We start from the raw sequence: 26,693 nt of genomic DNA, 5'->3' as shown, positions 1-26,693 counted from the left end.
AGACTAAATGGGCTTCTTGTTCTGGCCATCTTGACTTCATCATGATCACTTCTTCTTCTTCCACAGTCTCCTTACATTTCATGTCCAAAGTTTCTCCACTAGGTAAAGAGGGATAACAGTCTTCCATGGTTTCTAGTAATCTAGAATGACTTCTCTCAAACTGTTGATTTCTATGGTATTATCGAATTCGGCATACAGGATGACGTTCACTGTGTTCCCTGCATCCAGTGGACTCGCAAACTGAATTTCCACACGAATCTGGCCTGATTTTATAGGGTGGAAATGTCCCTCGTCGCTGCCTTGGTCTGGAGTGAAATCGAAAGCCCACAAAGCATAGCCTCCTGCATAATCGTCGTACGTAATGCCGTGACTGGTGTTGGTTCCTAACTGTCCGGTAGCTTCGTACAGGGACAAGTACGATCTCAAATAATTCTTTGCTGCACCAAAGTTAGGCTCGAAAGGTCGGGTACACAAGGTCTTGCCATCGCGACTGACTTCGATCTTGGACACATTGTAATGCTTAAACTCAAAAGGATTTTCGTTGTAGACACCATTGAAAAAAGCTGAATTCTTGACGATACCAACAATCAAACGTTTGGGTAACTGTCCTTGGAACAGATGATCTTCGATCATGGATCGCTGTCCAGCAGGAATGGTGAACGTTTTCACTTCTACGCGTCGTATCGGATACTTGGCGGTTGTTCTGCTCAATGTCTGACTGATGTCGTTATCTACTTTAGGTAACACTTCCACACGACGCACGTAGAGTCTGGCTTCTTGGATGATGGCTTTGTAAGTTGCATCAGCAGCAGCCATCAAATGGAAAGCAGCACTACTGCGATTCAGTCTCAGGCGGACATCCACCCCGTTCAGCAAATACTTTTCTTGTAACCACATGTCCAAATGCAACGATCCATCAGTTCTAAACTACGACTTGCAGCAATTTTCTTTTGTCGTTCTACAAATCCCGTTGGATTTGAAGCATCCCCAGCAAGTGGAATGCCGTTGAACTTAGTCGCTTGGTCAGGTTTCCATACCACGCAAGCATCCAGATGAGTATTCTTGGCTTCTTTTCCGTACGTCAAGAGATTTTCCAGGTACGTTCGATAAGGGTAAGTATCCATGCTGCTGCTGACCAGTTTGTTATTCAAGTACAAGTCCACTTCGCTGAACAAGGAATGCATGAAATTGTTGACGGGAGCTACTGCTTCATCAGCGTCTATGTTAGTGGGAGGTGTTCCTTCCATCACTTTCACTTTCAAGTACAAGTAACTGCTATTCAGATCGATGTAATCTTCGGGCTGTCCTTTGATTTCAAACTCGATGGGAGCGGAATCGGTCAATGAGGAGACCGGGTGAAATTCCACCCACTGGGATTCTTGCATCGTCATCATGGTGGGGGGCATGGCAAACAGATCCAGTTCCGTCTTGGAACAAGCACATGACTCTCGGTGCATCATTTTTTTTTGTTGCTGTGTCTCAATAATCGAAAACGTCTAAGTCTCGAACGGTTCTTCTTTTCTTGGCCTTTCTCGCTTGAAGTCTGGTGAAAGGGTGTTTTCTTCGTCGTCTCTTTCTGCCTTGTCCTTGCTGAATGCCTGACTCGGTAGCGTGCAGGGCATTTATAGGTGTGTCTCGTCGGCCTAAAATGTCTTTACCCGTTTGCAGCAAGACATTTTTGCCTGCCCTCATGAAGGCTTCTTTAGGGTTTTGTTTGTCGATGATGACATTTTGGAGAAATTCTTTGCCTTGCGTCAGTGCCGCATCTTTCAAGGCGTGCAATCCGCGTGTCACCATCGGTTTCAACACCGGGGCCACCGAACGAAAGGCCGATTTTAACATATCTCCTAAACAGTGTCCTCGCTGTCGAGCCACCCCTCGGTACACTGGATACATGACTTACTTAGTGGTCGTGAGAGAACCGTTTTCGAAAATGGAGTTTCACCGTGACTTTTCCTTTGGTGAATGGAATATTTTGTCCCAAATCTCCTTTTATAGTAATGTTGACCGTGTCCAAATACGACTTGCTGACAGGCAAATAGTGAGGATGGACAAATTCGCGGTGGACGTGGTAAGTGTTTCCACCTTCCTCGTCAGCGTTCGCGGCAGAATCCACTTTGAAAGGAATGACACGCAGTAACGGCACAGAGGTGTGTCCCACCACGTTATACTCCACCACATCGGAGTACACGAACATCAAATTCAGTCCTTGGTTCAGTTCTACCGGGGTACGAAAATACTTGGCAAAAGTATCGTTGTCAGAAATGACTAGTAATTCGCCTTTTTGTTGTTCTACTATCTTCTTCAGGTTCATGTCACCGCCCAACATGTCAAACAATTCAGGACAAAATAAGAAAGATATTATTTTAGACCCCTTAGGAAATTTTATCAGGAAGCGACGAGCTGTTTTGTGGTACTCCAGGGTGACACTTTTTTTGGTACTTTCCAAAGCTTTCAGAAACACACCATTAAACCTGTGGCTATGGTGTTGACCAAATGTTGACCACTAAAATAATAACCTGGGGGAATGAACAAGTGATAGTCGGTCCAGTTTGAATTTTCTTTGTTACGGGTTTTCTTGTCATATTTGCTATGGGTATCCATCCACTGTTGCACTTGCTCGTCATGAACTTGCACCGTAAAAAAATTTTGATTGGGAAGGACATTGAGGACTTGGGTCGGGTGAATCATTTCTACCAAAGCCATTTCCCAATGGGCTTCGTGATCTAAGGGGATGGCTTGAGGTAATTTGTCCGTGTAACAGCACAACGTGTTATTGGGAAACACCTCCATGGAACTGTCACTGGGTAAGGTCAAGTAAAATTGGTTTTGGTGACTCATAATTCTAGAGTTCTGTGGCTGTCCGAGGGGATATTACTGGACGTCAGAGGCGTGTCTCCGCCCAAAATGGGGTTCTGATTGTGGTTGGACTGGTGACTGGCACTGACACTGGCACTGGACACAACGTTCCCGTTCGAGGAGAATTTCAGAGAGGGATTAGGAAGTAGGTAACCGATGCAACTGCTCAATAAAATGGTCCACAATTGTTTGTCTCCTTGTTGCAAACTCAAATTGGCAATGGCTGCCCCGATGACACAATACACCACGAAGATTTGGCAGAAAAAGACGATTTGCGTTTTAGGCACACGTTCTCCACACCACACCCACAAGGGTTGTTTTTGTAAATCTTGCACAGAAGAACTGGGTGAAGAAGGAGTGGTCGACGTAGCTGCGTCTGCTGTGTGAAAGGGCATGATGGTCACTTCTTCCTTTTATAGTCGATGACTTGCGAAGCGTCGATCCAAGAATCGAAACTGGGTGGATATCCTTTCCAACGTACTTTGACTTCTTTGACACGTCGTTTGCCCACTTTACGGGTTCTGCGTTCGAGAATGCTTTCGATGTCGTACACGTCGTCTTCTTTTTTGGTGACACGTTGTAACTCGGCAAATAAAACGTTCCTTTGAGTACTTCTCCGTTCATGTCTTCCAATTTATAGACGGCAGGATGACGGCCATGCACTCGTCCAGTGACGCGAAACAATTCGGTCGTCCAGTTAGGTAAGTAACCTTTGTCGAAAGTGCGTTTGGTTTTGCCAATGCGCACCCAATCTCCTACGGTCAACTCTCCACTTTTCTTGGGGACAGCCCTCGTCGGGGACGTACCAAACAGACGCTCAAACACCAGCACTTCGTTCTCGGGAGTCACGTCTTGCGGGGCACGTCCGATGCTTCGATGGTAAGATTGGTTGTACGCTTGCACCAGGTGCGGTAAGATGTCGATGTACTTCAGAGTGTGGTGATGTGTAAAATATTTCCACATGCGTTCTTTCAAAGTGCGTTGAAAACGTTCCACGATGCTGGCTTTGGTTTCGGGATTCTCGGTGGTAAAAAAATGAATGTCACGTTTCTTTAATTCTTTTTGGAAAGCTTGGTTCAGAAATTCGGTGCCTTTGTCCGTTTGCCATCGAAGAGGGTGACGACCGCTTTGTTTCAACACCCGTTGCAGGGCTCGCACTAACTCGCTGCTCGATTTGGAAGTCAAGGGCACGACCCAGGAAAATTTGGAAAAGACGTCGATGACACAAAACAAATATTTGTAGCCACGATTGTAGCTGGCCAAATGAGAGACATCGGCTAAATCGGCTTGCCATTGATGATCGATGCCTTCCACTCGGGTGCGACTTCTGGCAAACTTGCGTCGAATGGGTTTGTGTAAAGTGTAGGTAGCTTGTTCTTGTAACCATCGTTGCACTTGAGGTAAACGGAGACTTTTCAGTCGCGTTTTGGCAGCACGATACAATTTTTGAACTCCTGCGTAACCTGCAGGATGCGAGGGATCGTAGTAAATGCTGGCTAAGACTTTTTCCATTTTTTTGTGTTGGTTGGTGTGTTAATAAGACACCCACTCTTGGAGGATGCTACTCTTTTTCTCTTGGGGTATTTTCTTGGATTGCAATGCTTTGCGTGTGCGGCCAGCAATAGGTGTCGAAGAGGAGAAGGATGTCTGAGCGGGGGATATCGGTTCTTGTTTCACTTCTGTCTTCACTTCTGTCTTCACTTTCTTTTTCTCTTGTGAGGAAGAAGGGGTGGCCATCATCTTTTTAATCCATCCAATTCTGGAGGTAGGTGGTGTTGTTAACTTGCGTACTTTTTCTGGTGGAGTTTGAAACCCTTCCTCTTCTTCTCCTTTTTCTGTCTTGACCACTGGTACTGGTGGTACTGGTACTGGTACTGGTGATGGTGCTGGACTTTTCATCAAGGTCTTAAAATCTTTCAAAGTGGGTAAAGCTGTTTCGTCTAAAGCTTTCTGGTGAAAGAGTTGCAATCGTTGCAAGAGTTGACCGTACTTTTGCGATTTTTCTGTTTCGGACAAATCTTGGCGATCCATCAAGGATTGCAATTCGTGTTGTAACTGGGACATCTCGCTCAAATTGGGATTGGGAGGTAAATGCGGGGTGCGTTGTTCTTGCCACCGATGGTATTCCATCCATCGTTTGTAAGGCACTAAAGCTAGTTTTCGTCCTTCCATGGGGTTGTCAGGGGTGAATTCTGAGATCTTGGGACTTCCGAGGGCCTTTTTATCTTGCTCCCACCAGTCCTCCCAACATGGTTCCCAAGACTCCTTTCAGTATGGGACCTAACAAGAGAGGTAAAATGCCTCCACGTTGGACCAACATCTTCTTTTTTTGTCGAATGGGAATTTTTTTTCGAACCATTTGGCGAAGAACGTGACGATGCTTGCTTAAGCATTGTTTCTGGTGTTTGGACAAAGGGATCGTGCCTTTCAAAACGTTCAAACAACATTCGCACACGGTATCGATGACCTCTTTGGAGGCCGTTTGAATGAGTTTTTTTCGTAGGGGTGGAGAAGCTTTGGACAGGACAGATAACAGGTCCCCATGTTTGGCTAAACGTGGTGGCAGTCCTTTCCTTTTCTTTCCTTGGGGTTTTCTGGAGGGTGACATCTTTGAGTCTTTAGGAGCACCTAAAAACACTGATACCCTACTCGGTCACAGGCCTTTTTTATACTGGAACGCGTCGCCACTGATTGTCTTTACGGCGTATCAGTTTGAGGACAGGCATGACACGTCGTGCAGGGGTACGTAACGGACTAAATCGAGCCAGTTCTTGCTTGGACAAATCCAGTAAACTTTGTAACATGCCCGATCTTTCATGGACTTTGATTTTGGGAGAAGGTACTTTGTGAGCAGCAGCCACTGCCACTAAATTGGAGGGTCCTGCCACTGGGGAAGTTCTTTTGGGGGTCATCAACGGAGAAGTTCTTGGTGTGATCAACGTCTCCAAGTACTCTTCAGTTCCTGGTGACATCAACGGAGAAGTGGATAAACGTGAGGCTGCCGGAGACGCAGTCACCGCTGTGGCAGGTCGTGGTTTGCGAGTGTAAGGTTGCGTCCTGGCCGAAGTGCCTCTCTTGCGACTAGTTTTCTTCTGTGGACTTTTCTTTTTCTTGGGGCTTCTTTTCTTTTCCCGGGGTGGTGTCTGGTAAGAGGAGGGTCCCGCCACTGGAGAAGTTCTTCTCTTTGGGGTCTTTTTCTTTTTCTTCTTGGGGCTTCGTTGGACTTTTGTCTTGGGGATAACTTTGGGGGCATTAGGATCCCATCTTAAGAGTGAGCGAATGATGACCCCTCCTAGAGTACCGCTCCCTCCAGGTTTCAAAATGATTTGTTTTTTGGTTTGAGTGTCGATGCGGGGATCGGCCAGTTGGACCAAAGCGACTTTGTTTCGATCGAAAAAGCGTTTGGTTTGATGAGGAATCTGAATGATTCCTTGGAGTATTTGACGTGCCGTCACCGTGAACCTTCTAAGACACGAGCTCGTGTTTGTGGATCTTTTTCTCGACTGATGCCATACAAGGCACGAATCAATTTGACGGGAAGATGCGACTGAAGGGACGACATGTTCACACTGTGTGAGACAGACGAAAAAGGGTCTGAGGTTTTTATAGATTTTTTTTTATGGGGAGTGAAATGAAGTCGAGGACGGAGACGTGTATAGGACAGGCCCTCCATCTTGGCACCAGTGGTGAAACAAGTGGGTACGAAATCGCAAATCCTCGGGGGTCGTAGGTTTCAAATCGACGAGTAAATAGGCGTGTGGTGTTTGAGTGGCATCGTCGTACGCCTGAGTCAGCCAAGGTGTTCCTAACTGTTTGGCTAAGACTTGCACTTGCGATTTATCTCGAGGACTTTTAAACAAGACCACGTAATGCGCATTGAGAGTGATGGTGCGATGGGCTTTACTTTGTTGAAACAAATTTTGGGTGATGAAAACGACACTGGCATTACGGTGATGCCCTTTGCGCGTGAACCACAGTTTAATTTCTTCTTCGTCTTCTCCTAACATGTCGTCAAAAATGACCAAATGGGTTAGACGGGAGTCAGAGACGATGCCGTCGTCTTCTTTAGGAATGCCTTCCACAAACACGATGGAATCGCCTTGACTTTCTCGCAAGAGGCTGTACGCCGATTGCCACTCTTTGTAACACCACACGATCCGTTGAGGGGGCCGGTCGATCAAATGATGTTTATGTTCGATCAAACGTTTGACGAATTCGGTTTTGCCAGAACCGCTAGGTCCAGCAATGAGCATGTTAAAGGGATGACGAAGATACAAAGCCTCCCAACTGGCACGATCTAAGTGTTCGTCGATGACTTTGACAGTAGAGGAAGAGGGAGCAGAGACAGCAGAGGTAGCCATGGTGTGAGAAATGTCACTTGTGACACGAAAACAAACAAGACAAGAGTTTATATACTTTTTTCAGAACACGTTTATTGAATGTTTTTTTTCAAACATGAATACGAAAGACAAAAATACATAAAAGCCAAAGGGTTAAGTACAAGGATAAAAGGCACATGATAACGATGAACGTGGAATAAACACAAGTGTGTGTACAACAACATGTTTTGGGTAATGTTCTAACCAGTTCTATAGTAGGGGTAAGGTCACACAAGTGTCCTCCCGAAAGGGTCTTTCAGGTCTGTCCACGACAGTCCTGTCCTGGGTGACGGGTTCTTCTGGCACCGTCACTAACATGGGTTGAAAAGTAACTTTTTTCCTTGAACAACTCTCGTGCATACTGGGCCACTTCTTGGGTCCAAGCCTCAAAACCCCATTCTTTCCAGGCACGGACATCTGTCCAATGGGGATGTAAGTCACAAGCTACACACACATCGTCATACACGTCTTGGGTAGCTAAAAGTTGACGAATCTTTTTTTCCTGTTGAGGTCGAGAAGTATCCAGATGAAAACGCAAGGCTTTGAGCAAAAGGAGTTTTTCGTGACCATTTAAGGCCATTGAGGTGGTAAGTACTGATCGTAAAGAGTCCACAAAGAATCGGCTGGAAAACGAAATCCCAAAAAACAAGTCACTAAGACACACACCACTTGTCGTCCCAAATTGAATGGATACAGTTCTTGTAATAATCGATGGTAATGATCCACGGTTTGAATATGGTCATTGAGTTCCTTCCACGGAATCTGTTGGATGACATGTGACATAAACCGTGGCATGGCAGCCTGTTTTTATATTCTCTTTTTTTTGGATGCAATACACGTACTTTCTAGCCAGAGATCTTCGTTCTCCAGTAGGGAATCTAAATCTTGCATACTGTAACCGAAACGTCAGAGTTCGTTTAGGTGTTTCATCTTCCGCTAAGCAGATTCCACGTAAAATATGTTGGTAATCCTTTAACTTGTCTTCCTCAATGCGTTGCACTAGGTGAATCTCGAAGTAACCATAATTATGAACATGTCGATCATTAGCGACCTCAAAGTTTTGAACAATGTCTGACCATTGAAAGAATTTCTGACGAATCAGTTCTCTTATACCATTCAGGTACCAGTGGTTAAAGATCTGGTGACGTATCGGATGCAATTGTTCTTTACGTTTGACTTGTATTTTGACCAGCTCTCGGTAAATGCGTTCTCTCAACTCCACAGGCAAAGCACGAATGTTCTCTTGTAAAGTATCCATGAATAGGTCATACTAAATTCTGTTTGGTCTGACACAAGAAATGTACTGTTTGCACAAACATGGTTTTAATTCATTGTCGAATCTAAATCGTTTCACCACTAATCTACACATTACAATTCGTTCAGAAGTTTCCTCTTTCACCAAGTTGACATTGCGTGAAAGATGTTGGTAATTCGTTAACTCTTCCTCTGGAATTCGATGCAGTACGTTTACAATGTAGTAGATAGAATCGTCAATACCAAACCATTCCTTTTTATAACCAGGAGGTCGTTGATCAATGTCTGTCCAATGGAACACTTTCAACTCAATCAGTCCTTGTATAGCCTGAAGGTACCAGTGGTTCAAACACCGGTGACGTAACGGATGCAATTGTTCTTTACGTTTCACTTGTATTTTGACCAGCTCTCGATAAATGCGTTCTCTCAACTCCACAGGCAAAGCACGAATGTTCTCTTGTAAAGTATCCATGAACAGATTATTATGGTAAGAAGTTACTTCAATGTCTTGGTCCCACTAAAGGTAAGTAATGACAATTCGGTGACCATCGAGCATGTTCAACGTAGGCCGAATCTTGCGGTTCCCAGTGGTGAAGTGACACACCGCAACTGAAGCACTTGACTTTATCTCCTTCGCCCAAGTAGAAAAATCCAGCTCTGGCTAATTCTTCAGGGGTCGGTCCTCCCAGATACTTTGGCCATTTTCCTTTGAACGATTGAAGACGATTTTCAAAGTCGCAGTATTCCGACAAACGCACAGGAAACGAATATTCGTCTTTCACAGGTTCGTTTCGATGAGGGTTGGGTGACATGAACAGGAGTTTGCTCAGGGCTGGATGACATCCGTAGGGAGGTAAATGTGAAGGTCGACATTCCCCTTTAAACCCGGTAAAATGTCTAAGAAGACGAGCGGCATCGCTTTCGCATCCCTCAGGTTTGACACGCACAGCATCACTTTCCATGATAGGGGCAGTGAGAACAAAGTTCCCATGATGCTTTACGGCATCGCTCAGGTCACAAGGTACAGCATCGTATCCATCGCAAGGCTCACAATCGCACTCGTCTGCAAACTCCGTTACGCAGTTACAATGGTAACCACATGGACAATCGCAGTTTCCTTCCGGACATTTTCCGTCGCAATGTCTGGGTCTTATCCATCCAGTATTAGTCACACTAGAGGAGGATACAACTTTTTTACAATCCCCAAACTGGAACGATGTCTCTTTCAAAGTATTCATGTTGTTTGCTCGGTCTTGGTAGTCACAATGAACTATCGATCTTGACCATAGCCCCCTTTTTATACTAGTCGCAATGCAGTCTCCAGCTTGAACATCTTTCCTTTTTTACGTTTTTTATGTCTTGTTCTGGAAGGTACCGTCTCTAAGGTACCGTCAACATTGTACTGTAGTGTGATGGGTGGAAAGGCCATAGAAAGGTAAGGGCAGTGCGGGGACCATCGAGTATGTTCCAGAATAGCTGAATCTTTATAGATACATAGATCCATTCGTAACTTCAGTCCGCAAGCAAAACACTGTACCTCGTATCCCAATCCTGACTCAGGTCCCAAGTAGACAAATCCTGTTCTAGCTAAAACATGCGAAGAAGGTAATCCTTCCCTATCCGTAGGCCATTTCTGAAACGTGTCCAATCGACGGGCACAATCACAATAGTCAGGTAAGAAGACTGGAAAATGGTAGGGCTTGAACTTGGAGTTCTCATCGGGTTTCTCACTCGATTCTTGCTGTGGCGAAGTCATCTTTCTGGTAACTATCCTCTTACAACCAATGTTTTATACCAACATGTCCATACGGTAAGGTGAAATGATTGGGAAGTCGCACTCGCTTCTGGTATACAATTTGATAGACTTTTTCCAAGGGTCGACTGACGATGTGGTGAGTAGGTAAACGTACAATCTTGTTCGGTTGATAGGTGGTCACATTAAAGTTTCCATCCTCTCCCGATTGCAAGGCTTCTTTCAATACCCCAAAGTTGACCACTCGACTGGTACGATAATTCAGAGTCAGTCCTTTCACTTTGCACGTCGTGTGCACTTCTCCTTGTTTGTCCCGGTATTCGTAGCCGTAATTTTTGGGACCGCCACTAACGAAATTTAGAATCTTGTCGTCGGGATGCTCGTCTGTCCAGGCTCCTAAACGGTCTCCTTCGATGTCAGGGTGCTGTTGACTCGGGTGATGGATGTAAATGCAACTGTCCGTGTCAAAGTACAGGACGCGTTCTTCTAACAGTTCTAAAGCTTCGTACAATTTTAAGCGAGCATGAGCTGTCACGTAAGCCGCAATGATGACATTTCCAAAAGGGTCGTCTTGTACAAAGTCCAGATCTTCTTCGTAATTGACCAAGATCAAATTCTCTCGAACGACGTCCACGTGTTTCATGTATTTGGTTTTGTCGTGAATCATCTGGAAGTAGCGGGAAGGTTCTGTCAAATATTCCGTCTTTGGTAAACACGGTCGTTGTGCCATTTTACCCCACAAGCAATTTAACATCACTTTGGCAAACGATCGCCTGCCTTCGTTTTTCTCGATGTGGTCTAAAGTGATGCCTTCTTGTTCGTAGTATTTCTCTTTGAATTTGATTTGGTCTTCGGGAGTGTGACACCAGGAAGGATAGCCGCTGGCTTCTTGCTTCAGTTTCAAAAAGGCATCCACGTAGTCAGCGAAAATGCCTTTCTGACTGGGATCACCCTTGTGGTATTGTTGTGTCTTGGGAAAGTGACAAATTTCGTACACTTCTAACAGTTGGTATCCCATGTCCAAAGCTTTGAACAATTCTACGCTGACCCAGGTTCCCGTCAAGGCCCGTTCTTCCTGGCTGTGATGACAAGGCTGGTCTTGGTTGCACGTTTCGGCACAAGTACGGCACAAGGGAAACATCAGTTCGCCTTGACAATGGTGAGGTAAGACGGGATGGTATAGGTTCGTGGGAGGCAAAACTTTACACTTGATCAAGCCTTCGTATTGTCGAATGTTTTTCAGGTCGATGTGTTCCGTTAACAATTGTGGGTGCCCTACAGGAAAGCGACAATATTTGCACACGTCGGCTTGGTACAGCAAACAGGTGGCATTGGTCCTTCCTCCGTACAAACTATCCCTCGGGTTCAGCGGGTCCATGAACTGGTAACTTTCCACGAGGCGTTTAAACTCGGGATCGGTTTTCATACGGTGATCGTACTCGTGTTCCCACATTTCCACCACTTGGTATCCTTGCTGTTCTAACTTTAGGCGTCGCTGACAAGTGTCCTGGTACAAGTCTTCCATGGTTCGTTGCAAAAACTGATTTTTAGTGCCACGGTCAGGGTAACAAACAGGACATCCGTGAAATAAGCAACCGTTAAACTCGTACGATTTGGGGTTTTCTAAGTCCCAGCCATCGACCGAATACGTTCCGATGGTCTTTTCGCCCCCTCCGTTGCGGGCATGCTGAATCCACTTGTCTTCCTTGTCGCACAAGTAATGTAACCAACGTAGGGCTTTGACCGAGTATTGACGTTTGACAAAGTGGGTCGTTTGAGGGCTGATGACAGCCACGGTGTTTTCAGGCATGAATCGTTGTCGATACACTAGGGAACACGCTTTGGCAATGGTGCAAGCTTCTTTCAAAGGATCCACCCCTCCGTGTTCCATGAACAGTTCTCGAAATTTTCCACAGCAACGCCGTAAAATGTCCACGTCGGAACGACAATACTTTAGCATTTCTTCCTGAAAGTCGAAAGGGTCCGAGGCGTGAGCCTGGTACCAAGCGTAGAAAGCTTCTCGTTGTTCGGTACGCATGTTGTCGGGGTCGTAATAGTGAGCCTCAGGCAAATGGGGTAGAACGGCGTGTTGATTGGCTTCCGTATTGAAAAAGTGTGGAAAGTACCCTTTAGCCATTTCTGTCATTCCAAACGTTTTAGGCATTCGACTCAAAGGCATGGCCAAATAGCTCATCGAATCTTTAAACTGTACTTGTCCCACTTGCATGAAAATGATTTTGGCTCTGTTCAAAGTCACTTTAGGACGCTCGGTGCCTTGTTCCGTATAGTATCTGAGAAGAAACTGTCCATCGTATCCGGAAAAATTGTGAGCCATCACTGTGGCATGACGATGACAATCTCGGTAACGTTTGATGTCCTCTTGGCTCCACGTCTTGTCGACGGGGTCTAAGACCCATTGGGCAAAATCGGCTAACGTGTTCGGTCCCCGAAAGATTTTTTCACGCCCTCCAGGAATCTTGCTGCAGTGAGGGCAATGACTGAAGATAGGTTCTTGAATGCACTTCTCGCACGCTCGATGAGCCACGCAGAAATTAGGGATGTGAATGCCAGTCTCTTGCATGTATTCGAAATCGAAAAAGATGAAATTGCCTTTCTTCTTGTGACCGTCCTCTTTCTCTGGTGGGGGTTGGTATTTTTGCACGTAACATTGGTGTTCCAAGTCCACGATGTGGTGACAAATGTGACATTTTTTCTTTCCTCGACATACGTGTGCCTTGGCATTGTTGGTAAGTATGCCTTGTCCACACGTAGAGCACAATCTCAGGAGTTGACAAGCACATTTCTTCTGTGAACCTTGTGTTTTCAAATGTTGTTGGTAACAGGTAGGGCTGACAAACGTGCGCAGACAAGTTGAACAAGGCACTGGTTCTTCGCTCAGACAGGGTGGAGAGGCCAAACATCCTGGGCATTTCGATCCACAATGCTTGTGTTGCTCTCGATTGTTATAACCATAATCACATTTCTCACAATAATAACCGTATCCTAGGAATCCAGTGATACTGGTAATGGTATCGAAATGGCCATCGTTATAATAGACATGAATGTATTTTCCGTCCTTAAATTCTTGGCCTCGAAACAACAGAGGCCCGCGCATTTCTTGAGGGTGCACTTTCAAGGTGTAGCGTGGAGCTAGGGCATCTTGCAATTTTTGCATCTCAGGAATGCCACAGGGTGTGTCTTTGGACAGGCCAGCTTGTTGTAACAGGAGTTCTGCTTCGTTTCGTTGTTTGGCTCGGTCGGATTGTTGAATAGTTTTCCAGGTTCTTTTCCATTCTACCGTGTCGTTCTTGTTGGCATAGGTTCGTCCCACCACGATGGCACGGGCTAAACACATCTGGTCATGAGGGTTGTTAATTCGGACGAGACTTGTTTTGGTGTTGCGAAGGTCGTCCACCAATAACATCTTTTTGCGTCCTGTCCCTTGAGGAGGAGAGACGTGGGTCATGTCCAGTGTGGCTTTTCCATCGGTGATGTCAAACTGGTCATTAGATTGTTGTACGTGTTGAATCTTGTCCATGACTTTGGAAGCGGTCAATTCTGCCGGGGTGCTAAACTCGATCCAAACAGGGGATTTCAAACCGTCGTGTTGTATGGAAAGTCTCAAGCGATCGTCTTCTTTGGGTTGACATTGTTGCTTGAGTGCAGTGAGCAAAGAATCCCACACCTCAGTGATGAACACTTCTGCTTTCTCTAACGGCACTTCAGCCTTGAAATCTTTAAACTTCACTGTGTATTTGTAAGCCGTGGTTCTAAATTTTCTAGAGGAGCGCTTTTCCGTCTCTCGAATGGAATAGTACTTTTCAGGGTTGACTAAGGGTGGTGAACTTGGTTTAGAGGGTTCGGATTCTGGTTCACTCATGTCCTCTTCAAAATCACTGGCATGAATTTGTGCCAAGATTTCAGCCCTGGTACGAGGCGATAGATCACGTTTCTGCCTCTTACTTTCTTCTTCTTCTTTCTTCTCGAATGAATTAGATCGTTTCATCTTGAAAGCAAAATGTCAAATGACTCAAGTTCAAACACCATGAGCTACTTTATAGTCATAGCAGACCAGCATATATAAAAGGGTGTGTGTCTTGTCCTTTCACTATTCATTTCACTCTCAAGCCGAGCACAACGATGGAAGAGACTAACCAGATGGAACGTTTCGTCAGAGCTTTGCGAGGGGTCATTAGAAAATTCTCTTCAGACCAGCCTACGGACTATTCTCCTTCCTTTAGAGATAAAAGTCAAGATACTTGCTATATCTGTCAGAAGAAAGGGCATTGGTCTTCAGAGTGTCCAGACCGTCAGAAAAGAACAAAAACAGGGACTAAAAAAGACAAAAGTCAAGATACCTGTTATTATTGTAAAGAAAAAGGACATTGGTCTCCAGATTGCCCAAAAAAGAAACAAGAGGAGTCAGAAGAAAAGAGGGATTCTTCAGAAGAAGAGAGGGATTCTTCGGAAGAAGAGAGGGATTCTTCAGAGGAAGAAGAGGAAGAAAAAAGACAATTCTATTTACAAGAGGCAAAGAAACAGGAGAAGAAGAAAAGAAGAAGGGAAGAAAATGAGGAAAAGACGGTGAAGAAATTCAAAAAACAGAGAGACTAAACAAGGAGAAAGAAGAAGTCAATGAACTTTTTATTAAAGTGTTGTGTTGTGAATTGTGAATTGGATTGTAAAAAATGGATAAAAGAATAAATTAATGATATAAGGTAAGAGTCTTTTAGTTTTGATTTTAAAATAAGAACGTACACTCACGCACTCATACACAGACAAGTACTATAAGGGTAAAATGGGTGGTTTTTTTTTTTTGAGTTATTGGCAAATTGAAATTGTATTTCTTTTCGAGAAATGTGGGTGGCCCTGAAAAGGGGCTTTTTCTCTTTATGGTGTAGGGGTGAGTTTAAGCAATCAACTTTAACTGCCTTATGCCTTTGCCACGGCCAAGGCCTACTTCTGAACTGCGTAATGTTGATGATGATTGGGTTGAAATCACTAAGGGTGGTACGGTAGGCTTAGTCACAGGGTTGACGTGTTTAGCTCGGGAAGGTCGTATTCTCTTCGGTCGTAATAAAGAAGTCTGATACATTTGTTTCAGACTTCTTAACTCCGCTAAAATGTCCAACAGTACCGTGACCGTTTGATTTTCACCCTCTTGTTTCTTTGCTGCTACTTCTTCTTGCTGTTGTTGCTGTTGTTTTTTTCTTACCTCTTCTTCTTCTTGCTGCTGTAGGAGAAAAGCTTGTTCCGCTTCCTTTTGTCGTTGTATAAATTTCTCCAATTCTTCTTTCTGTCTCTGTCTAAAATTCTCCACTTGCGGTAATGAAGAAGGTAACGAAGGTTCCGGAACAAATTCTTGCGAGGAGAGAAAATCCACAAAATCCCAATTCACCTCTTCTGAAAGTAAGTCCGGGTTCCCTTGGGCGGTCTCCCCTGTTGGTGCACCCCATTGGATCGTTTTCTGAGTTTCCGTCATGTTGAATCACTGTCGCATAGATTGACTGCACACAAGCGCTAGCGAATCTATATAGACTACGTGACGTCACAGACTGCTCTCTTCGGATTGGATGCGGGCTGACTGAATTTTGTAACGCGTGTTCGGATTGGTGAATGAACTCAATCCGTTTCAATCCTACCTCTGCCTATAAATAAGCGCAGTTCAGTGCATTGATTCACCTGTTCTCGTCGCTTCAAGATGTGGACCACAGTTGAGTCATCCACCCTTGTGTCTTCCATGATGTTTAGGACAGACTTGCTCATGTATGTCCGATCCAAGTGGACCGTTGTCCACAGGACAAACACCAGCCTGTGGATACGTAGGATCTACGTTGAAAGACAAGGATGCCTGAAAAGAGTGCTAATTTACGGGCCAACAGTGAGACGCAGCCTAAGAACAAGAAGAAGACCAATGCGGTGTCCTTTATGTTAATGAATGCATTAACATAAACCCAAAGGCCCTTTTCAGGGCCAGCCATATTTCTCGAAAAGAGATAGCCTTTCCATTGCCTACCCCTTTTTTTTAAATTTAAATTTAAATTTTTAAATTTAAAAAAAATGTTTTTAAAAAAAAAAAATCCCATATTCAATTCCCTTTGACGCTAGACAGTCCCACGATTTATTCCCATGTTAAATTCCCCTTGACGCTAGATTGTCCCACGATTTATTCCCATGTTAAATTCCCCTTGACGCTAGATTGTCCCACGATTTTTCTCCATGTTAATTTTCCATTGACGCCAGATTGTCCCAAGGGGTTCTGTAATGCTAATTCCCATTGACGCTAGGGTATCCCACTTCACTACTGCTCTTGGTGGCAGTTTAATGTTATCAGGAGAATAATTAGAGTTATTAATTGATTATATGATGCTGTTAATGATTAAGTCTGGTATAAGATGATTAATTAGTAAGAGACCAGATTGATAAGCTAATTCTAATAATGATCACTTTATGGACATTGGGACAACACAGTGGCTTTGTAGACAATTTTCTTTTTTGTAGAATGCACTCCCATACATTTTCGCGTAGTCTGCCAAAAGCCACACATGCTTTATTATTGGGACAAGATATCAGGAAGGTACGATGGTATTTGATGGAAAATGGGATATATCAAGTTAAAGGTGATTCATTATGCGTTATATACTAAATGACTTTATCAATAGTCCATGAGACAGTTTATGCCTGTTAAAATATTTAGATATACAACATATCAAGATAATCAATGACAAATTAATATCTCTGATATGATGAAAATCAGGTATAACATATCAAGATGATCAATGACAAATTAATATCTCTGATATGATGAAAATCAATTGTAGATAGAGTTTTGGTCTACCTGACTTTTGCAACTTTGAAAAACAAAGATATTTACTAAACATTCAGTTTAACGCTTTACCTTATGTTTTGGAAGGGAAGTTGCTGACAATATTTTGGAATTTTCCATTAGATTTTCAGAAAATGCTGTCGCGACTTAGGTCAAAAGGGGACGTATATATAAGATCAAAGCACGGATTTATAACATGTAATGACAAATCAATGGCAGCACAAAAGTATAAGAGCCACAGACATAATATCATCTGATTTGTCATTACATATTTATAAATCCGTGCTTGGTTTTCGATCTGGTAAAATACGTGAACGACATGTTTTAAAAACATTAGACTTTGAAATGTATTGTAATAAATCTAGGGCATGTGCCATTTGTATTTAAGTCTCTATTTTATAGATTTAGGAAGTCGATGTTGGGGAAATATTCCTCAGCCCGGGCAAGTTGCCAATATATTGGGGCAAACGCCACAGAGTGCAGTGTTGATGGGATTTCATAATATCATGGTTAGGTTCGTAGTGAGTTCAGGACAGGGCCGCATAAATGGGAACAGAGCAAATTAGTTCATATTAAAATCTAATTGTATTGACTGTTTATATCCATGAGAACTATTTGTGATAGGGACTGACATTTTGTATAAAGGAACAATTGAGAAGGGATTGTTCCATTATCCGGAGATGCCTTTAATTGTTGTTATGAAGGTAGATATGGTGGAGGGATACATGTAAAACGAGGCTTAAAATCATGGTTCGACTGAACCATGGAAACAGTAGGAAAATAGTTTCCTGTATTTGGTGTTTGAATTGTATTTATATTTTCACGGCGTGAAGTACTGGAGCTACGTTGAGGAAATCTGAAGAGAAGAAGCCATGTAGTTGTGAAGTTGGCATGCAATTTAAAGTTGATGTAAATGGGAAGTTGCTATATTTATAGTCGTTTAGTGATTAGAGGACAATTATTTAGAATCTTGGCGCGTTATTGGAGCTTCCATTAGACATCAGTTGTTGTCGAAAAGTCCTTGAAAATAAGGGGAAAACAAGTGACTTCTGGAAGAATTCACTCCAGTGTTGGATTCGCTCTGCAATGAAACCCCATTGCAAATTACAGTATCAATACTAAAATCATTAGACGTTGAAAAATTTCATTAATAAATCATTAGACATTGACATGTACCAATAAATAAATACATTAGACATTGGAATGCATCATTAATAAAACCGGCGTTGAAATGTATCAATAATAAAAACATAACGTTGAACTTTATCAGCAACAAAAACAGACGTTGACACGTATCAATATAAAAACAGACTTTGGAATATTTAAAACAGACGTTGACATATGTATCAATATAAAAACAGACTTTGAAATATTTAAAACAGAATTTGACATCTATCAATATAAAAACAGTCTTTGAAATATTTAAAACAGACGTTGACATGTATGAATATAAAAACAAACGTTGACATGTATGAATATAAAAACAGACGTTGACATGTATGAATATAAAAACAGACGTTGACATGTATCAATATAAAAACAGACGTTGGCATGTAACAATATAAAAACATACGTTGACATGTATCAATATAACAACAGACGTTGACATGTATTAATATAAAAACAGACGTTGACATGTAACAATATAAAAACAGACGTTGACATGTAACAATATAAAAACAGACGTTGACATGTATCAATATAAAAACAGACGTTGATATGTATCAATATAACAACAGACGTTGTCATGTAACAATATAAAAACAGACGTTGATATGTATCAATATAAAAACAGACGTTGACATGTATCAATATAAAAACAGACGTTGACATGTAACAATATAAACACAGACGTTGACATGTATCAAGATGACAACATACGTTGACATGTATTAATATAAAAACAGACGTTGACATGTAACAATATAAAAACAGACGTTGACATGTAACAATATAAAAACAGACGTTGACATGTATCAATATAAAAACAGATGTTGACATGTATAAAAGGCAGAGAGCTGAGGTAAAAAAGATATTTGCAAAGGAACAAATGCAAAAATGCAAAGTATAATTGAAAGAAATGCTGTAGAAAGTTTTAAGGAAAATAGCACAAAATAGTTCGACGTTTAACACATGTTGAGCACAATTTTAAAATTTTTATTGAAAACAATCATCAATTATAAAATGAGATAAAGCTTACTATTAGATCAAATGCTCAAAAGATACTTGAAATGTAAAGATGCGATAATGGCTACCATTATTATCATTACTGCAGTTTTAGCACGATTCAATTAACAGTTGTTATGCCTGTAAAATAAAGGAACAAGATAATTGTTTCTACACCTGCCACAATTCCACATGATCCAAGTGATTTTTTAAAATGGTTTTTGTTGTTGTTCATAACGCCATTTTAAAACCATGATTAGACATATATGGCGGGCAGTATATCTGATGTAACAAACTGGGAAAACCCTGGCCACGTGGCCACTTGCCCCCTCCATCCCTGCCGTCCCCGTCCCCGCTCTAAGTGACTCCTACTTTCAAACTATAAAATAAGGCTTGAAAATTGTCGCTTATTTGTTTTGATTTTGGGTCATACAAGCGAGGCATTGACGGGGATTTTTTGCCGTAAAATCTGTTTATTTCTTAGCTTATCATGTCATTTCACATGTTGTTGTTGTTTGTTTTTAAATCAAAGATGTAGATACATGTCAACAACATATATTAGAAATTCACAACTAATTTTAAAAGAGTAAACTATCGGTTGTAATAACGTTTTGTGAGCATTAAACTCTTCGGTTCATCAACTATTTTGTTTCTATTCATTTATCTTCAGTCACAATTGTATGTATTGTCAAAGTTATGTCGTATGTTGAATTCACTCATCATTTTAACATGCACGTTAATTTTTCATAATATTCCTGCAACTTTGTAATGAAAAAATTGAAGAAATCCAGTGGACCGAAATTATTGATGTAAGCTGCCAACATGGATAACAGTTGATGTCTTGCATCTTCACAGTGTCATATTTTAGTATCAAGTCCCAGTTTCCTTACTAAACGGAATACGGGCGTAGATATATGACTTCCTATATAATGTAATCTGTTCTAAGTTAAGCTGGCTTTCAATTATTATCAACCGGCAATTGAATTAATCTGAAGACAAAGCTTTACTTAACTTGGGTAACACGCTACAAAACACACGAATATTGGTTTCAGTTAAGTTGCATGGGTTGCGTATGCATACAGTTTATAAATTTTCTCGTAAACTATTTTAAATACCCCGAATTAAGTGTATCCGTCAGTAGTAAACACTCTCTCTTGTATCCACTCTACAGGTTAAAAAGTAGTTTTTGTATTAAAATATCGCTCTACTTTTCAGACACATGCTCTTTTGACGATGGACTTTGCAGCTGGGCCCAAGTACAATCAGACGATTTTGATTGGACACGATATTTCGGAGGTACGCCCTCCATCAATACGGGCCCAGAGAACGGCCGCATGACCGGGAATGGTAGTTAAAACTCCTTACTAGATTTTATATTTAACAATTTTAATTCAAACGTCTTCGATGTATAGATTTTCGATATTCAGAGAAAAGATTTCTTAATGTTATCCTCATTACTTCAAATGATGCAAGACGGATTTTCTGGCTGTATCGTACTAGATATGTTTTGTTTCTCAATGATATGTAAAACAAATGGTTCCTGTTTATTCCAAAATACCTCGCTTATGACCTCGCGTAAGACCACCCTTATGACCTCGCTTAAGACCTCGCTTAAGACCTCGCAGTTTATTCATACTGGGATAAACTCAATTCTAAACTCAAGTTGTTAAGTAAGCAAACACTTCCTAACCGTCGTACATCACTGGTATTTGGAGTATTCAGAGTTTCTGTATTTGCTTTAAGAATCAGTTTATGAAAACAAATGTTCTAAGTGTAAAAAGATATAAAACATAAAGGAATCGAGTTGTGGTAAATAGCTAATACTTCGGTGTTTCAGGTGCTCTACATCGCTCTCACAGAATATTCCTTATCACAAAATTAGAGGCAAAGGCTTGCACTTAATCAACATGCATTAAACCGAAGATATTTTTTTTAAAGACGGCAGTGTCCTATTCAGAACCTGCATTAAATCGACATGCGTTGAACTGAACATGTTTTCTTCTTAAGACAGTAGGGTCCTATTCAAAAGAAGATTTTGCTTATACCATCTTGACTGGGGCTGCTTAAAGGTGTTTTTGGATAAGGGTGACTTAGCTTTCGATTTCGTAATTTAAATTTTACTTTTGACATATATTAACGTTTCTGACATTTCAGACTATATAAAGATAGCATTGCTAAATATATAAATACACGAAAATGTTTATATGAGCAATCATTCCTCCCTTTGTCTCCAAATAGAATATAACCCACTCCATAGATGTCACCATAACTGTGCAAAATAAGTTCCAAGTCCATTATATATACAACTTACACGTTCATCGGGATCAAACACCAATTCTTCAAAGAACTATTTTGACAATCTTTCTGAGGTTCACGTTCCCTGCAAAACACTTAATTAAACATTACACTTAATGGAGGCTTATATTATGTCATATTCAAAATATTTATACAGCTTGCAGGATCGATTACTTTACAAATCTCTATCTGGATTAGCTTGCTCATTCAAAGAAGTTATTTTCTCTGGTATTTGTCCATTTAGGTCTTTGTAATTATAACCAGATTTCTAGACTTGCATGTTGTTTTAAATTCCGATATTTGTTGCAAATACTGCAGCACGCTGACATGCATTCCCATTTGCCTTCGAATATTAATAGCAAGGAGTTCTGCAAATAGTGCATTTTACAGTTTAGAGCATGATAACACAAGAGTAGGCCAATGTTTTCAATTTCAAGAAACCACACTATTCCCCAGATACTATTTCTCGATTTGGAAACGCCACTGACACCATAAATTGAAATCTGCTAGAATTTTGCAGAAACGTATTTGCCTGTTTTTACCCAATTTTTCCAAGCAATTCGCAAAAGGGAATTAAAATAAAGAAAGTTTAAGACTTGAAGCAAGCAATCTAACACTTACATTGTTGGTTTATCAACTGTGTTACATCAACTGAAACAACAAATTTACCACCATCACGAGTCTAAACGAAGCTTTCTTTGGGATAAATCTGTATACACAGGCGTTGTTTACATACATCACTTAAAAGCCGTTTGACCATAAACGTAGTTCCTTTTTAATCGGGACACCTTAGGGTTTTCAGTAGTAGGGAGGACCAGCATCGTCAACACACACACACACACACACACACACACGCGCGTGTTTCAAACAGTCTCTAGCCCGTATGTTAAAATAATGGATACACGCATGTTCCGTCTTTTACTTCTATGCAGATACGTCTGGTTACTACGTGTACATCGAGGCAACCAATCGACAAAAAGGAGACAAAGCCATTCTTCGTCATACTGGGTTTTATCGTCCAGAGAGAGCATGTCTTTCTTTCTGGTACAACATGTATGGAAGTGAGATGGGAACGCTGAATGTCAATATGAGATGGAAAAACGAGACCTCGCTTCGAATCTGGTTTAAAAATAGGGACCAAGGCAAAATGTGGCTTTTTGAAGCTATAGACCTAGAAGTCGGTCCGGAAGTCAGTATTGAGTTTGAGGCCATACGAGGAATCGGCGGTAAAAGCGATATAGCCCTAGACGATGTTTCATTAACAACCAGATCTTGTTTTGGTAAATAGAGTTTTTGGTAATAAATACAGTGCATTCCATCATATTTCAAAATATACTTCGTTTTTTTGCTTTTAGTTCGATTGGCAGTACTTTGTAATAAAAAGGGCTAATTTCCAAAAATGTATTATTAGAATATATCTGGGGGTTGGCACAGAAACTGGGATCTCAATTCCTCTGTGTTAACTCTGCATTGACTATTTTCTATCATGATTTTCAAAATGATATAAAGACAAGAGGCATGAGATATCCACCTCGACAAAAAAGGTAAGGATTGCAAATTTGCGAGATTCTGCATTCATACGGGTGAAAAAAATAATGTTAGATATGTATGCAGTTACTTACATGTTTAATTTCTTGTTAAATTGTTCTCTATAATAAACACAGTGTATGTTGGGTTTGTCAGATAAAAGACAGATTGAAGATCTTAAGTAATATATCGTGTGCAAACAAAGATAGATATTAAAGTTCTTTATATATATATATATATATATATATATATATATATATATATATATATATATATATATATATATATATCCACACACAAATCGCAAACTTCCACATATTTAACAAAGATTAAATAGTAAATATATGCAGTAGACTTTAATTTGCACAAGTGATGGAGATGAACTACCAAAAATGTATGTATTTCTGCATAGTGTTTAACCGTACGTCGCCAAAATCAGGCCTAGGCATTTCCGAATAAAAGTTGAGTTTTAATAATGTTACCAAAATGTCTTCAGTCGCTTATGACAGCATAATATTGCAGCACTTGTTTGTCAGACTCTGATTCATATCTTCTAACAACATGAACAATATGGACCAAATCTAATTCAAGCTGGAATCTCTGCGACCAGTAATGCCACCCGTCCCTTAGCTCTCATGCACCACTCTATACCCCCTATCCCCTCCTCACTACCCCACTACCCTAAACAAAAAATGGATGGAACAAAGTCGAGGGAAAGGACTTGGGGTGCACGGAGACTTGTTCACTAGGCAAGGGAAATCACCACTTATTTAAATGCACGAACCCAATTGATTTATTTTTAGAAATGCCAGATATATACATGCAATTATAATCATTAATGAGAAATAAAAAGGAAGGAAGGCGCTTATTCCACTATCACTTTTTACTGAGTTATATTTTATTTCTGAAATTATATCTTTACTATGTGACGTCTTAGTGTGTGGTCCTCACACTGGGTTCAAAGGCAGATAATAGGTTAAACTATTAAAGTTCACTTTGATACTGTTTGTGTCGTGTATATTCTGTAGCCCTTAGCCCGTCTATTAAAATTTGTTATATTAAACTTCCATAAGACTATGCGATCCAGCTGTCACATATTGAACTGGGTACATTCTATCATTATGATATTTTGACTTCGTACTAATGCTTCTGTCGTGTATAGTTTGTATTCCTTTGCCTTCTTTATTAAAATTTGTTACATTAAACTTCCCCAAGACTATGCAACAGAGGTTATCCCAAATTGAACAGGGTGCATTCAAAGACTGAGGCAACTTGACTTCCTACTAATGATATCATGACATGACTATCACAATCCGCTGAAAAATTGTGACATCTTATCCTCATAGCCTGTGTAGGTAATACGAAAATGGCAATATTCGTAGTCACATTGTAAACCGATCTCCAACTAATATGGCAATATTTATAGTCACATAGTAAACCAGTCTCCAACGATTCAGACAGAATAAAAGCCAGACCATTTGAGAAAAACTCTGATCATATTAAACTAGAAGCATGTTTGGCACACGATCTATCTGTAATACACAGATTGTGTATGCTATTTGTGTTTACGTTTCCGTTTCTAGCTTTCTTAGATGTTAGTGATGCTTTGTTGATTAAGGGGTATCGGTGTTGAGAAGATATTCCTCAACCCAAGTAATTAGCCAATTTCTTTGGATATACGTCATAATGTATAACATTCACGAAACGTTATGACAGCATGAAACAATTTCGTTAAATTGACTCTCCTTAATTTCATAATATAGGGAATTCTCTGAATAATTTAAGGCATACATGTTTAGTAATTTGAAGTAGGAATAATGTTTTGCATAGGTGTTTGGGTTGTCGTTTGAAGGCTTACTCATAAGATGTGCTAAACATGAAACAAGAGAAAAAACATGAAAGTGTGAACTTAAGAGTTTCTCGATGTTTGGTAATGAGGGGGTTAGAGAAAAAAAAATACTGTAGTATTTGCGCGTTCAAGTTGCATTCGAGTTAAATAATGATTGGTTTCTTAAAATCCTTACAAAATGGGGGAAACATGGCTCTCAGACAATGCTGACTCAGGTGTATGATACGCGAGGTACGAGACCCCTTGCGTGCGGCAATATATATATATATATATATATATATATATATATATATATATATATATATATATATATATATATATATATATATATATATATATATATATATAATCATTATATGCTATTGCAATGTAACATTGTATGTTGGACTTAACCTTGTCCAAAATCAAATTTATTTTTACTTGGCCTGAATGATTGATCTTTTGTATTATTCTGTAAAGAACTAATACATAGCTAAAATATTTTCACTGTTTATGGGTTTAATAATAAGATCATTTTTAATAGAAGTACACATGTTTATTTCGGTCAGGATCTAGGTTATTTGAATTCCACTACAATTTACCTGGCTTACCTGACATATTCCAGGTTCTTTATTTTAATTTTAGTAACAGTCGTTATAGCTATAATTAACATTGTATCTTGTAATTATTAAGAATTTTCTAGAAAGTTATTTTCCATTAGGTTTCTTTTTTTTATAGAAAAAGTTAATTGCGACCTGAGGTCAAGTAGAAGGCTACATAATCTTGTTACTGGAAGGATTATTCATAATGCTTTAACATCCGAGCAGAATCAAATTATTGTTGTGTACAGTATTTGAAGTGGAATTATTCAAATTATTTCTTCTCTGGAAATACAAAAGTGCTCTAATAACATTCTTGTAAATAGAGACTTTAATTTATTACTAAAATTTCAAACAATGATTTCTTCTTGGATTGTATTATTGTGATCCAAGAAAAGAAAGTTGGCACATCAACACTTTACAAGCCATCACAGGCACATTAAAATTTCCGTCGTTGGACTTAATTTGGATTTCCACTAAAGTTTATTCAGAACTTTTATTATTAGCACCTGTGTCCGTAATCCTATGATTATTGTGGGATTTAATTCACAATACCGTAAGTTCTTTATTTTCATTTTCACTTAGTATTCTGGGGAAATAAATTATTTTGTTGAAGTTTACAAAGCTTGCTGTTTTTCACTCTGTACTTTTTAACATAGGTTGATAATATCTTTCAACATCTGCCATTGTATTAGACGTAGAACATACAGTTTATCATACGTTAGTGTCAAATCAAGCGTATGAACCATGAAAAGAGGTGCAGATTTTACGAACAACTAATCCACCAGCGAAGTAACAATAAATAAATAAATAACAAATAAATAAATAAATAATATTTCATTCCTTGTTAGATTGTACATTTGATGGTTATGCCTGCCATTGGAGTTTGGACGAAAACTGGAAGCTCTCTCCGGATGAATCAAAAGGAGGTAAAGAAATAGGTCAATTATTCATTTCCCCAAAATCCTTTCATTTAATTTATCTTCCTCTATTGTTTAATGTAAAGAATTGATTGGCCTTGACTCGTAGAAACGTAATTACACATGTGCGATGAACTTTGGAAATATACCAGAAGCCGAAATGCTTTGAATTTTGGTAGAGAGTAGTTTGTAAAAATAGCACACGATTTGTAAAATTTCATGAGAAAAGTTGAACTATTTTTCTTGCGGAAGAAACACAATAAAACAAAAACAAAAACAACAACGTT

The 26,693-nt window shown here is 40.4% G+C and overlaps 1 protein-coding gene across 1 annotated transcript in view; it reads left to right on the top strand.

The window, feature by feature from the left end:
• Nucleotides 1–26,693, top strand: part of LOC149792308 (MAM and LDL-receptor class A domain-containing protein 1-like) — a 46,875-nt gene that overhangs the window by 5,239 nt on the left and 14,943 nt on the right. Inside the window, exons 2-4 of the mRNA XM_089969556.1 lie at nt 20,453–20,584; nt 22,465–22,812; nt 26,338–26,415. Coding sequence (XP_089825682.1) covers nt 20,453–20,584; nt 22,465–22,812; nt 26,338–26,415 — 558 coding nt within the window. The remainder of the gene's footprint in view (nt 1–20,452; nt 20,585–22,464; nt 22,813–26,337; nt 26,416–26,693) is intronic.

This window comes from Sinohyriopsis cumingii, chromosome 9 (genome assembly GCF_028554795.1).
Source record: "Sinohyriopsis cumingii isolate HCF-2022 chromosome 9, ASM2855479v2, whole genome shotgun sequence".
NCBI lineage: Eukaryota > Metazoa > Mollusca > Bivalvia > Unionida > Unionidae > Sinohyriopsis > Sinohyriopsis cumingii.
Note: the sequence above shows the minus strand (reverse complement) of the source record. Positions and strands in the feature narration are given on the sequence as shown.